The sequence below is a fragment of the Nerophis lumbriciformis genome, linkage group LG04 (genome assembly GCF_033978685.3).
Source record: "Nerophis lumbriciformis linkage group LG04, RoL_Nlum_v2.1, whole genome shotgun sequence".
NCBI classification, from domain to species: Eukaryota; Metazoa; Chordata; class Actinopteri; order Syngnathiformes; family Syngnathidae; genus Nerophis; species Nerophis lumbriciformis.
The window spans coordinates 51,562,501-51,574,963 of NC_084551.2; the positions used below are offsets into that span (position 1 = coordinate 51,562,501).

Genomic DNA, 12,463 nt, shown 5'->3' on the forward strand with positions numbered 1-12,463 from the left:
AGCTGCCTGAACGCGGGTGACTCCACTGTAGAAATAGCCTGTTTGTCTTCTAGCACATACGCTGCAATTGCTCTATTAATGCTGTCCTTAAAAAATCCTTAAGTGGAGGTGAAGTGGCTTCGGAGTCTGTGTCTCTCTTTACTAGCTTCGTCGAAGCATGTTGCTTTTGTAGCTGTTTCAGCAGATTTGAATTGCTGTTTTGGGCAGTAGATAGGATCTTTGATCCAAGGCACAACTTACATTTAACTAAAATGTTCTTTTCTTGGTGCTCGACAAAAGAAAAGTAGTGAGAATATCTCCATGTTAAGAAACTCGACTTCAGCTCCGCCATGATGTTTTGTTAGTAAACACAGACACTTTCCCCCCCTTCCCACACCCACACCCACACCCAGACACACACAGAGCGCGCCTCTTCTCTTGTCCCCGTTGTGACACAAGAAGATTCAGAAGAACGACACTGCAACGCTCCAATAAAACACACTCAGATCTTTTGTTTCTAGCCGATACTACATAAAAAATAACGTTAAATAACGCAGTAACGCATCATGTAGTAACGGTAACTGAGTAATAAAAAAATATATATACATTATATATATACACATGTGTATATATATATATATATATATATATATACATGTATATGTATATATATATATATATATATATATATATATATATATATATATATATATATATATATATATAAAGTTGATTTGATTTGATTTGATATATATGTATGTGTGGGGAAAAAAAAAATCACAAGACTACTTCATCTCTACAGGCCTGTTTCATGAGGGGTTCCCTCAATCATCAGGAGATTTTAATGGAAGCATTCACATACCATGGTTTATATAGGGCACAGAGTGGGTGGGTACAGGCTGGCGTAGGGGCGTGGTGATTGGCTCATGTGTTACCTAGGATGTGTTTCCGTCTGTGGCGGCATGCTGATACAATTTCGCTGCGCTTGTTGAGGGATGACAGGTCTGGACGGTATATAATAAACAGTTTCTCTTTCAAGCATAGGTTGCATCTTTTATTACCACTATTGTAAGGTGTGCTGGATGCAAGAATTTGCCATGTTATTGAATATTCAACATTATTGTCTTTGAGGTCCCAAATGTGTTTGCTGAGTTCTGTGGTATTCCGCAGATTTTGGTTCCTGAAAGAAGCCTTGTGATTGTTCCATCTGGTTTTAAACTCTCCCTCGGTTAATCCTACATATGTGTCGGATGTGTTAATGTCCTTGCGTGTTACCTTAGATTGGTAAACAACTGATGTTTGCAAGCACCCCCCGTTGAGAGGGCAATCAGGTTTCTTGCGGCAGTTGCAGCCTTTGTTGGTTTTGGGGTCGCTCTGTCCGGGGGCCGACGGCTCATTTGCAATTGTTTTGTTGTGGTTTGAGATAATTTGTCGTATATTGTTCATACAGCTGTAGCTCAATTTAATGTTGTTCTTGTTGAATACTTTTCTTAGGGTGTTGCCTTTGGGGAAGTGTTTGTCAATCAGAGTGAGGAATTTGTGGCCAATGTTAGTTGAGACGTTTTTGCTGTATGGGGGGTTGCACCAGATGATGTTGTTTCGTTTTCTGTTCTTTTTTGGTTGGTTTCCTGGCGTGGGTTCATAGGTGAGGGTGAAATTGTATCCGCTTTCATCAAGGGCTTTTTGGTACGGGGGGGTTGCTTGGTCAAATTCAGCTTTGCTAGATGACAGCATCGATAGCCTTTTATTAATTCCGGTAGGTATTCTTTTCGTGGTGGTGGGTGGGTGGTTGCTGTCATGGTGCACGTATTGGAGTGTTGTGTTGGATTTCGTGAATGGTTGGTAGCTGTTATTTCTCAGGTTGAAAGTGACGTCGAGGAAGTTGACGGTTTGCTTGTTGGCTTCAATCGTGATCCGTAGGCCGTTCTCTTTGAAAATTTGGCATATGCGCTTCTTGGTATTCTCGCTGCTCCTTGGCGAGGCGCGACACACTGCCAGTCCGTCATCACGGTAAATACCAAGGTTCAGGTTGAGGCTAGCGAGCTGGGAGAGGAGGAAACTCCCAACGAGTTCACACGTTTCTGCTCCGTCAAAACTTCCCATAGTGACGTCAAATGTTGAATTGTTCTTTTTTTGCCATGGTGTACTGTTGTGGATGAGTATGGAGTTTTTTGCGTGGATGATGATGTTTCTTTCGTTGCCTGTGATTGAGTCGTAGTCTGAGGCGAAGTCTAGTGCTTGAGTCAGTAGGTCTTGCGTAATGGAAGGGTAAAATTCTTCGATATCGAAGGAGATAAAGTTGTGCTGTTGTTTGTCTTGGATGTTGTTGAACCATTTGATTACTGCTGCTGTATTTCTCCATTGGTTGAGTGGTGTTTTGTCCTTGATTTTTGTGTTGACTCTGTCCAGGATTATTTTGCTGATTTTTCCTATTTCAGATTTAGTTGGGTTTATTATTCGGCATGTTGGGTTATTTGCGAAGTTGGGTTTGTGGTCCTTCAATGTGATGAAGGCTTCCTTGTTGGCTGTGGCGTCCACCCTGTCCTCAATGTCCAGTTCAGCCGCGATCCTTTTATTTTCCAGGTGGATGTTCTGTAAAGTGTTGGGTTGTGCTTTTTTGTATGATTTGGTGATGCTTCTGTCCAGTAAGGTGTTATGTTCTGGTATGTCCATTCTGTAGAAGTTTGTGGTTTTATCGGCGGCTATGATGAGGTTGTTTACTTTCTTGATGCGCTCCTTGTCATTTTTCAGCTTGGTGAGGAGTGGGTTGCGGACTGGCTTGAATTTGACTGATTGTATCATTTTGAGCATGTCGTTCTCAAAATCCTTTAGTTCCTCGACTGTGGGTGGGTTCTTGGTAGATTTGAATCAACAGTACACCATGGCAAAAAAAGAACAATTCAACATTTGACGTCACTATGGGAAGTTTTGACGGAGCAGAAACGTGTGAACTCGTTGGGAGTTTCCTCCTCTCCCAGCTCGCTAGCCTCAACCTGAACCTTGGTATTTACCGTGATGACGGACTGGCAGTGTGTCGCGCCTCGCCAAGGAGCAGCGAGAATACCAAGAAGCGCATATGCCAAATTTTCAAAGAGAACGGCCTACGGATCACGATTGAAGCCAACAAGCAAACCGTCAACTTCCTCGACGTCACTTTCAACCTGAGAAATAACAGCTACCAACCATTCACGAAATCCAACACAACACTCCAATACGTGCACCATGACAGCAACCACCCACCCACCACCACGAAAAGAATACCTACCGGAATTAATAAAAGGCTATCGATGCTGTCATCTAGCAAAGCTGAATTTGACCAAGCAACCCCCCCGTACCAAAAAGCCCTTGATGAAAGCGGATACAATTTCACCCTCACCTATGAACCCACGCCAGGAAACCAACCAAAAAAGAACAGAAAACGAAACAACATCATCTGGTGCAACCCCCCATACAGCAAAAACGTCTCAACTAACATTGGCCACAAATTCCTCACTCTGATTGACAAACACTTCCCCAAAGGCAACACCCTAAGAAAAGTATTCAACAAGAACAACATTAAATTGAGCTACAGCTGTATGAACACTATACGACAAATTATCTCAAACCACAACAAAACAATTGCAAATGAGCCGTCGGCCCCCGGACAGAGCGACCCCAAAACCAACAAAGGCTGCAACTGCCGCAAGAAACCTGATTGCCCTCTCAACGGGGGGTGCTTGCAAACATCAGTTGTTTACCAATCTAAGGTAACACGCAAGGACATTAACACATCCGACACATATGTAGGATTAACCGAGGGAGAGTTTAAAACCAGAGGGAACAATCACAAGGCTTCTTTCAGGAACCAAAACCTGCGGAATACCACAGAACACAGCAAACACATTTGGGACCTCAAAGACAATAATGTTGAATATTCAATAACATGGCAAATTCTTGCATCCAGCACACCTTACAATAGTGGTAATAAAAGATGCAACCTATGCTTGAAAGAGAAACTGTTTATTATATACCGTCCAGACCTGTCATCCCTCAACAAGCGCAGCGAAATTGTATCAGCATGCCGCCACAGACGGAAACACCTCCTAGGTAACACATGAGCCAATCACCACGCCCCTACGCCAGCCGGTACCCACCCACTCTGTGCCCTATATAAACCATGGTATGTGAATGCTTCCATTAAAATCTCCTGATGATTGAGGGAACCCCTCATGAAACAGGCCTGTAGAGATGAAGTAGTCTTGTGATTTTTTTTCCCACACATACATATATTGCGCTCTACTACGGTATCGAGCACTATTTTTTGGATAACCTTATTAAGACATATATATATATATATATATATATATATATATATATATGTATATATACATATATATATGTATATATATACATATATATATATATATATATGTATATATACATATGTACATTGTCTTTATAATCCGTTTTGTCAATTAACATCAATTAACATTGATGTTCATCAACATTTAACATTGTCACGTTATCGATGGAAAAATGCATTTTTAGACAATATGATTTGCCTGAGCGTCTAGGAGACACCAAGAGTAACAAGCGGTAGAAAATGGATTAGAAAGGAAAGATTAAAAAAATAAAATATAAAATAAAATAAAAAAACTTTTTTTAAACTTGGGCTTCCTGTGGGCCGGATTTTGGATGCTGGGGGGCCGGATCCGGCCCGCGGGCCGTAGTTTGAAGACCCCTGCTATAGATAATTCTATGTTGGTTGAAGCTGTGCTGTTAGATTTCAGTGCTGCTTTTGACGTGATTGAGCACTCTCTTTTAATTGAGAAACTCAAATGTTTTGGTTTTAATACTTCTGCGTTAATGTGGATACAGAGTTACAGTATTTGTCCTCAAGATCACAACAGGTGTATCTTAATGGCAGCTTGTCTAGTAGCATTAGTTTACATTGTGGCGTTCCACAGGGAAGTTGCCTGGGACTAGGGTTGCAAAATTCCGGGAATATTCAAAATTGGAAACTTTCCATGGGATTTAACGGGAATATATGAAAATTAACTGGAAATAATGGGAAATGAATGGGAATAAACATTGAATGCAACATGCTAGATCTTGCAGCATGATTATTAGCTAAAACAACCTGATTTAATGCAAATTCGGTTGAATAATATAAATACAGTCTGTTATACAGCATTATTCACATGTGAATAATATAAATACAGTCTGTTATACAGCATTAGTCACATGTGAATAATATAAATACAGTCTAATATACAACATTATTCACATGTGAATAATATAAATACAGTCTGTTATACAGCATTAGTCACACGTGAATAATATAAATACAGTCTAATATACAACATTATTCACATGTGAATAATATAAATACAGTCTGTTATACAGCATTAGTCACATGTGAATAATATAAATACAGTCTATTATACAGCATTAGTCACATGTGAATAATATAAATACAGTCTATTATACAGCATTAGTCACATGTGAATAATATAAATACAGTCTAATATACAACATTATTCACATGTGAATAATATAAATACAGTCTATTATACAGCATTATTCACATGTGAATAATATAAATACAGTCTATTATACAGCATTATTCACATGTGAATAATATAAATAGTCTATTATACAGCATTATTCACATATGAATAATATAAATACAGTCTATTATACAGCATTATTCACATGTGAATAATATAAATACAGTCTATTATACAGCATTATTCACATGTGAATAATATAAATACAGTCTATTATACAGCATTATTCACATGTGAATAATATAAATACAGTCTATTATACAGCATTATTCACATGTGAATAATATAAATACAGTCTATTATACAGCATTATTCACATGTGAATAATGTAAATACAGTCTATTATACAGCATTATTCACATGTGAATAATATAAATACAGTCTATTATACAGCATTATTCACATGTGAATTAAATAAATACAGTCTGTTATACAGCATTATTCACATGTGAATAATGTAAATACAGTCTATTATACAGCATTATTCACATGTGAATAATATAAATACAGTCTGTTATACAGCATTATTCACATGTGAATAAATATAAATACAGTCTATTATACAGCATTATTCACATGTGAATAATATAAATACAGTCTATTATACATTCAAGTACAGTCAAAAAGGAACATATGCATTATACAGTCTGATGGCCTAACCTGCCTCGAATTCTCACCGGCATTGAACGTAAACAGGTTTTTAAAAATAAAGTAATATTTTATCTGAGTCTGTAAATTAGTTTGCTTGTTGATGATTTTTGCTTGGTTTTGTATTGTGTAGTTATATTTATATGGTAACTAATATTCCGAGGCTGTAAATTGTTTCTTTGTTTGCTTGTTGATGATTTGTATTAGTTTCTGTATTGTTTAGTTATAATGATATGCTTTTATTTGTAATTGTATTGAGTTTGTGGACCCCAAGGAAGAATAGTGGGTTGTTGTGGCAACCAGCTAATGGGGATCCTTAATAAAAAATCTAATCAAATCTCTCTGCGTGTGTTTCGCCATCAGACGAGTACAAAGAGTATCAGTGGATCGGTTTGAGCGACAAAACCATCGAGGGAGACTTCCGCTGGTCGGACGGGAACCTTCTGGTCAGTTTTTGCTGCCGCCTTCTTCTCCCTCTCGCATTTTAAGCCCCCCCCTCCACCTCCTCTCGTGACGCAGCTGTTTGAGAACTGGCACAGAGGACAACCCGACAGCTACTTCCTGTCCGGAGAGGACTGCGTGGCCATGGTGTGGGACGACGGCGGGCGCTGGAGCGACGTGCCGTGCAACTACCACCTGTCCTACACCTGCAAGAGGGGCGTCTGTGAGTCCGGGGCGGCTCCTCAAAAACACCCGCGAGGGTCTCCGGCCTGACCCGTGTCGTCTCTCCTCCCCCCAGCGTCGTGCCCTCAACCTCCGGCGGTCGCCAACGCCAAGCCGTTTGGCAAGACGTGGACACGCTATGAGACGCACGCCAAGGTGCGCTACCGCTGCGGGCAGGGCTTCGTGCAGAAAATGAATCCCGTCATCGCCTGCCTGCCTGGCGGCCAGTGGGAGGAGCCAATGATCACCTGCCTGCCAGGTAAACCATTCATGAAAATGCTAACGTGCTTTGTTTTAATATGAAGGCAGAGGTCAAATAAAAACAGATTGTAAAAAAAATAAATAAAAAAGTCAGATTTCATGGTACAAAAATCTGACAACTCAATCGCAGAATTTTACTGTAAAAATAAAAGTGGTACCTTTTTTTTCCATTTAAAGTATTGCACTGTAAAAACAACAAATGTAAATTTTACGGTAAAAAACAAAGTGGCAGCTGAGTTGCCTGAATTTTACCGTAAAAATAACATTGGTAGTAATCGACAGTCATTTCCTGTAAAAACAATAGCCGAAGTTTTTAACGGTACAAAAAAAAAATGCTGTAAAAAGAAAGTGTTACCATTTTTCAATTTACAGTATTGCACTGTAAAAACAACAAATGTAAATTTTACGGTAAAAAACAAGGTGGCAGCTGAGTTGCCTGAATTTTACCGTAAAAATAACATTGGTAGTAATGTTTCCTGTAAAAACAATAGCCGAAGATTTTAACGGTACAAAAAAAAAATGCTGTAAAAAGAAAGTGTTACCATTTTTAAATTGACAGTATTGCACTGTAAAAACAACAAATGTAAATTTTACGGTAAAAAACAAAGTGACAGCTGAGTTGCCTGAATTTTACCGTAAAAATAACATTGGTAGTAATGTTTCCTGTAAAAACAATAGCCGAATATTTTAACGGTACAAAAAAAAAAATGCTGTAAAAAGAAAGTGTTACCATTTTTAAATTGACAGTATTGCACTGTAAAAACAACAAATGTAAATTTTACGGTAAAAAACAAAGTGGCAGCTGAGTTGCTTGAATTTTACCGTAAAAATAACATTGGTAGAAATGTTTCCTGTAAAAACAATAGCCGAAGATTTTACGGTACAAAAAAAAATGCTGTAAAAAGAAAGTGTTACCGTTTTTCAATTTACAGTATTGCACTGTAAAAACAACAAATGTAAATTTTACGGTAAAAAACAAAGTGGCAGCTGAGTTGCCTGAATTTTACCGTAAAATAACATTGGTAGTAATGTTTCCTGTAAAAACAATAGCCGAAGATTTTAACGGTACAAAAAAAAATGCTGTAAAAAGAAAGTGTTACCATTTTTAAATTGACAGTATTGCACTGTAAAAACAACAAATGTAAATCTTACGGTAAAAAACAAAGTGGCAGCTGAGTTGCCTGAATTTTACCATAAAAATAACATTGGTAGAAATGTTTCCTGTAAAAACAATAGCCGAAGATTTTAACGGTACAAAAAAAAAATGCTGTAAAAAGAAAGTGTTACCATTTTTAAATTGACATTATTGCACTGTAAAAACAACAAATGTACATTTTACAGTAAAAAACAAAGTGGCAGCTTAGTTGCCTGAATAATAACCTTGGTACCGTGTTTCAATTGAAGTGGCGCTGTTTTACCCCAAGTGGGTCTTGAGCAATGAACATTTCTGCCCTGAATTATTTTACGCAAAATTATTTTACACTGAAAGTTTGTACGCTTAATTATTTTACATTGAGTTTGTGTACGCAACATTTTTTTTACACTGAATTTTTGTACACTTATTTTTGTACACTGAATTTTTTTGTATGCTTGATCATTTTACGCTGAATTTTTTTTACAATGAATTTTTGTATGCTAAATTATTTCACATTTAATTTTTGTACAATGAATTTTTTTACAGTGAATTTTTGAACACTAAATTATTTTACACTTCATTTATTTTTGTATGCTAAATTATTTTCACACTGAATTTTTTTACACTAAAATGTTGAACACAAATTTTTTGTACGGTGATTTTTTTACACAGAATTTTTTCACCCTGAATTATTTTACAATGATTTTTTTGTACGCTGAATTTTTTTTCACCTAATTTTTGTGAGCAAAATTATTTCACACTTAATTTTTTTACGATAGATAATTATTTTATTTAGATTATTAGATTATTTTACACTGAAATTTTCCACACCGAAAAGTTGTACACAAATTTTTTGTACGCTGAATTTTTTACGCTGAATTTTTATACCATTTAATTATTTTACACTATTTTTTACGCTGGATTTTTTTTCACTTAATTTTTGTGCGAAAAATTATTTCACACTTAATTTTTGTATGCTAAATTATTTTTACACTGATTTTTTTACGTTAGATTATTTTACACTGAAATTTTTTACACTGAAATGTTGTACACACATTTTTTTGTACGCTGAATTTTTTACACAATTTTTGTACCCTGAATTATTTTGCAATGATGCTGAATTTGTTTTCACTGAATTTTTGTACGGAAAATAATTTCACACCTAATTCTTGTACACTGAATTTTTACAGTGAATTTTTGAAGTCTAAATTATTTTACACACAAAAAAAGTTTGTGTAATTTTTGTACAGAATTTTTGTACGCTAAATTATTTTTACACAGAATTCTTTTTACGTTAGATTATTTTACTCAGAATTTTTTACGCTGAATTTTTCTACGCCTAATTTTGTTTACACTGAATTTTTGTACCCTGAATTATTTCACCCAGATTTTTTGCTCACTGAATTTTTGCACGCTGAATTTTTTCTACATTGAATTTTTGTACCCTGAATTATTTTACTATGATTTTTCTGCACACTGAATTTTTTTACACTTATCTTTTGTGAGCAAAATTATTTCACACTTAATTTTTTTACGCTAAATAATTATTATATTTAGATTATTAGATTATTTTACACTGAAATTTTTTACACTGAAATGTTGTACACACATTTTTTGTACGTTGAATTTTTTACACAACATTTTTGTACCCTGAATTATTTTTGCAATGATGCTGAATTTTTTTTCACTGATATTTTGTACGCAAAACTATTTCACACTTAATTTTTGTACGCTAAATTATTTTTACACTAATTTTTTTACTCTGGATTATTTTACACATAATTGTTTTTACACTGAAATGTTGTACACCAATTTTTTGTACACTGAATTTTTTTTACACCAAATTTTTGTACCCTGAATTATTTTGCAATGATGCTGAATTTTTTTTCACTGAATTTTTGTACGAAAAATAATTTCACACCTAATTCTTGTACACTGAATTTTTACAGTAAATTTTTGAAGGCTAAATTATTTTACACACAAAAAATTTTTTGTGTAATTTTTGTACGCTAAATTATTTTTACACAGAATTCTTTTTACGTTAGATTATTTTACTCTGAATTTTTTTACACTGAATTTTTCTACGCTTAATTTTGTTTACACTGAATTTTTGTACCCTGAATTATTTCACCCGGATTTTTTGCTCGCTGAATTTTTGTACGCTGAATTTTTTCTACATTGAATTTTTGTACCCTGAATTATTTTACACAGATTTTTTTGCACGCTGAATTTTTTTACACTTAATTTTTGTGAGCAAAATTATTTCACACTTAATTTTTTTACGCTAAATAATTATTTTATTTTGATTATTAGATTATTTTACACTGAAATTTTTCACACCGAAAAGTTGTACACAAATTTTTTGTACGCTGAATTTTTGTACCGTTGAATTATTTTACACTGTTTTTTACGCTGAATTTTTTTAACTTAATTTTTGTGCGAAAAATTATTTCACACTTAATTTTTGTACGCTAAATTATTTTTACTCTGATTTTTTTTTACTTTAGATTATTTTACACTGAAATGTTTTACACTGAAATGTTGTACACACATTTTTTGTACGCTGAATTTTTCTACACAACATTTTTGTACCCTGAATAATTTTGCAATGATGCTGAATTTTTTTTACACGAAATGTTTGTACCCTGAATTATTTTGCAATGATGCTGATTTTTTTTTCACTGATATTTTGTACGCAAAATTATTTCACACTTAATTTTTGTACGCTAAATTATTTTTACACTGATTTTTTTTACTCTGGATTATTTTACACATAATTGTTTTTACACTGAAATGTTGTACACCAATTTTTTTTACACCAAATTTTTGTACCCTGAATTATTTTGCAATGATGCTGAATTTTTTTTCACTGAATTTTTGTACGGAAATTAATTTCACACCTAATTCTTGTACACTGAATTTTTACAGTGAATTTTTGAAGGCTAAATTATTTTACACCAAAAATATTTTTTGTGTAATTTTTGTACGCTAAATTATTTTTACACAGAATTCTTTTTACGTTAGATTATTTTACTCTGAATTTTTTTACACTGAATTCTTCTACGCTTAATTTTGTTTACACTGAATTTTTGTACCCTGAATTATTTCACCCGGATTTTTTTCACGCTGAATTTTTTCTACATTGAATATTTGTACCCTGAATTATTTTACACTGATTTTTTTGCACGCTGAATTTTTTTACACTTAATTTTTGTACCCTGAAATATTTTACACTGAATTTTTGTATGCAGAATTTTTTTTTTACATTGACTTTTTGTACGCTGATTTTTTGGAACGGAATATTTTCACACAGAATTTTAAAACACACCCATTTTGCTCACAAGGTTTTATTTAATAAAATTGTCAGCATAATTTGATGTAAAAAAAAAATAAAATAAATAAATCAGTTCACAAAATTGAAAAGCAAAAAATTCAGTTACAAAAATGTTGTGTCAAAAAAACCTTTGGCAATAAAGACACAAAAAAAACTCCACACAATATTAGTCTCTATGTTAACATGTACTGTATGTAGTGTCATGCATGTCTTTTCCTCCCCTCTTCAGCTGCGCCTCAGGAGGAGCACTCAGCGAGGTCAGATCTTCTGACACGGAATGAGGAGGAGGTGACGGAGGTCCTCGCAAAGAGCAGCTCTCATAACAAGTAGAACTTCTTCTTAACGGCCGCTCACTAACACGAGTGTAGTTCTTCAACCCTAATCCACAACGATGCTTTCTTTTTTGTCCTCAATTAAATCTTCTCCTGGGTCACTTACCTTCATCGTTTACGTGTGAAAACAGCAAAGTCTAAGTTTACTTGACTTTTGAGACACGTTTCTTTCCAGAAAACATGATATTAACTTCAAATTGTACTTTTTTTGGGATATTCCATCTTAATTTACATAAACAGCAGATATATTTTGCTGTAAATAACTCAGTTGCCAGAATTTTACAACTACCATTTTTACTTTTACAGTAATGCACTGTAAAAACAACCATAGATTTAATAGTAAAAATTGCTAAACTTTTACTGTGAAAAAAATAACTGCGAAAAAAAAGTCAGGTTTTACAATTAAAACTGTCAGTCGCCAGAATTTCTACTAGTTCTGTTCTTATATTTACAGTAATGCACTGTGAAAACAACCGTCGATTTTACTGTAAAAAATGGTAAAAGTAACAGTGGTACCGTTTTTTTCCATTTACAGTAATGCACTGTGAAAACAACCATCATA

The 12,463-nt window shown here is 34.7% G+C and overlaps 1 protein-coding gene across 1 annotated transcript in view; it reads left to right on the top strand.

Annotated features, from left to right (window-relative positions):
- Positions 1-12,006, top strand: part of bcan (brevican) — a 59,267-nt gene extending 47,261 nt beyond the window's left edge. The window contains exons 11-14 of the mRNA XM_072913055.1: positions 6,540-6,622; positions 6,696-6,840; positions 6,916-7,098; positions 11,799-12,006. Coding sequence (XP_072769156.1) covers positions 6,540-6,622; positions 6,696-6,840; positions 6,916-7,098; positions 11,799-11,899 — 512 coding nt within the window. The 3' untranslated portion in view covers positions 11,900-12,006. The remainder of the gene's footprint in view (positions 1-6,539; positions 6,623-6,695; positions 6,841-6,915; positions 7,099-11,798) is intronic.
- The last annotated feature ends 457 nt before the right edge of the window (positions 12,007-12,463 follow it).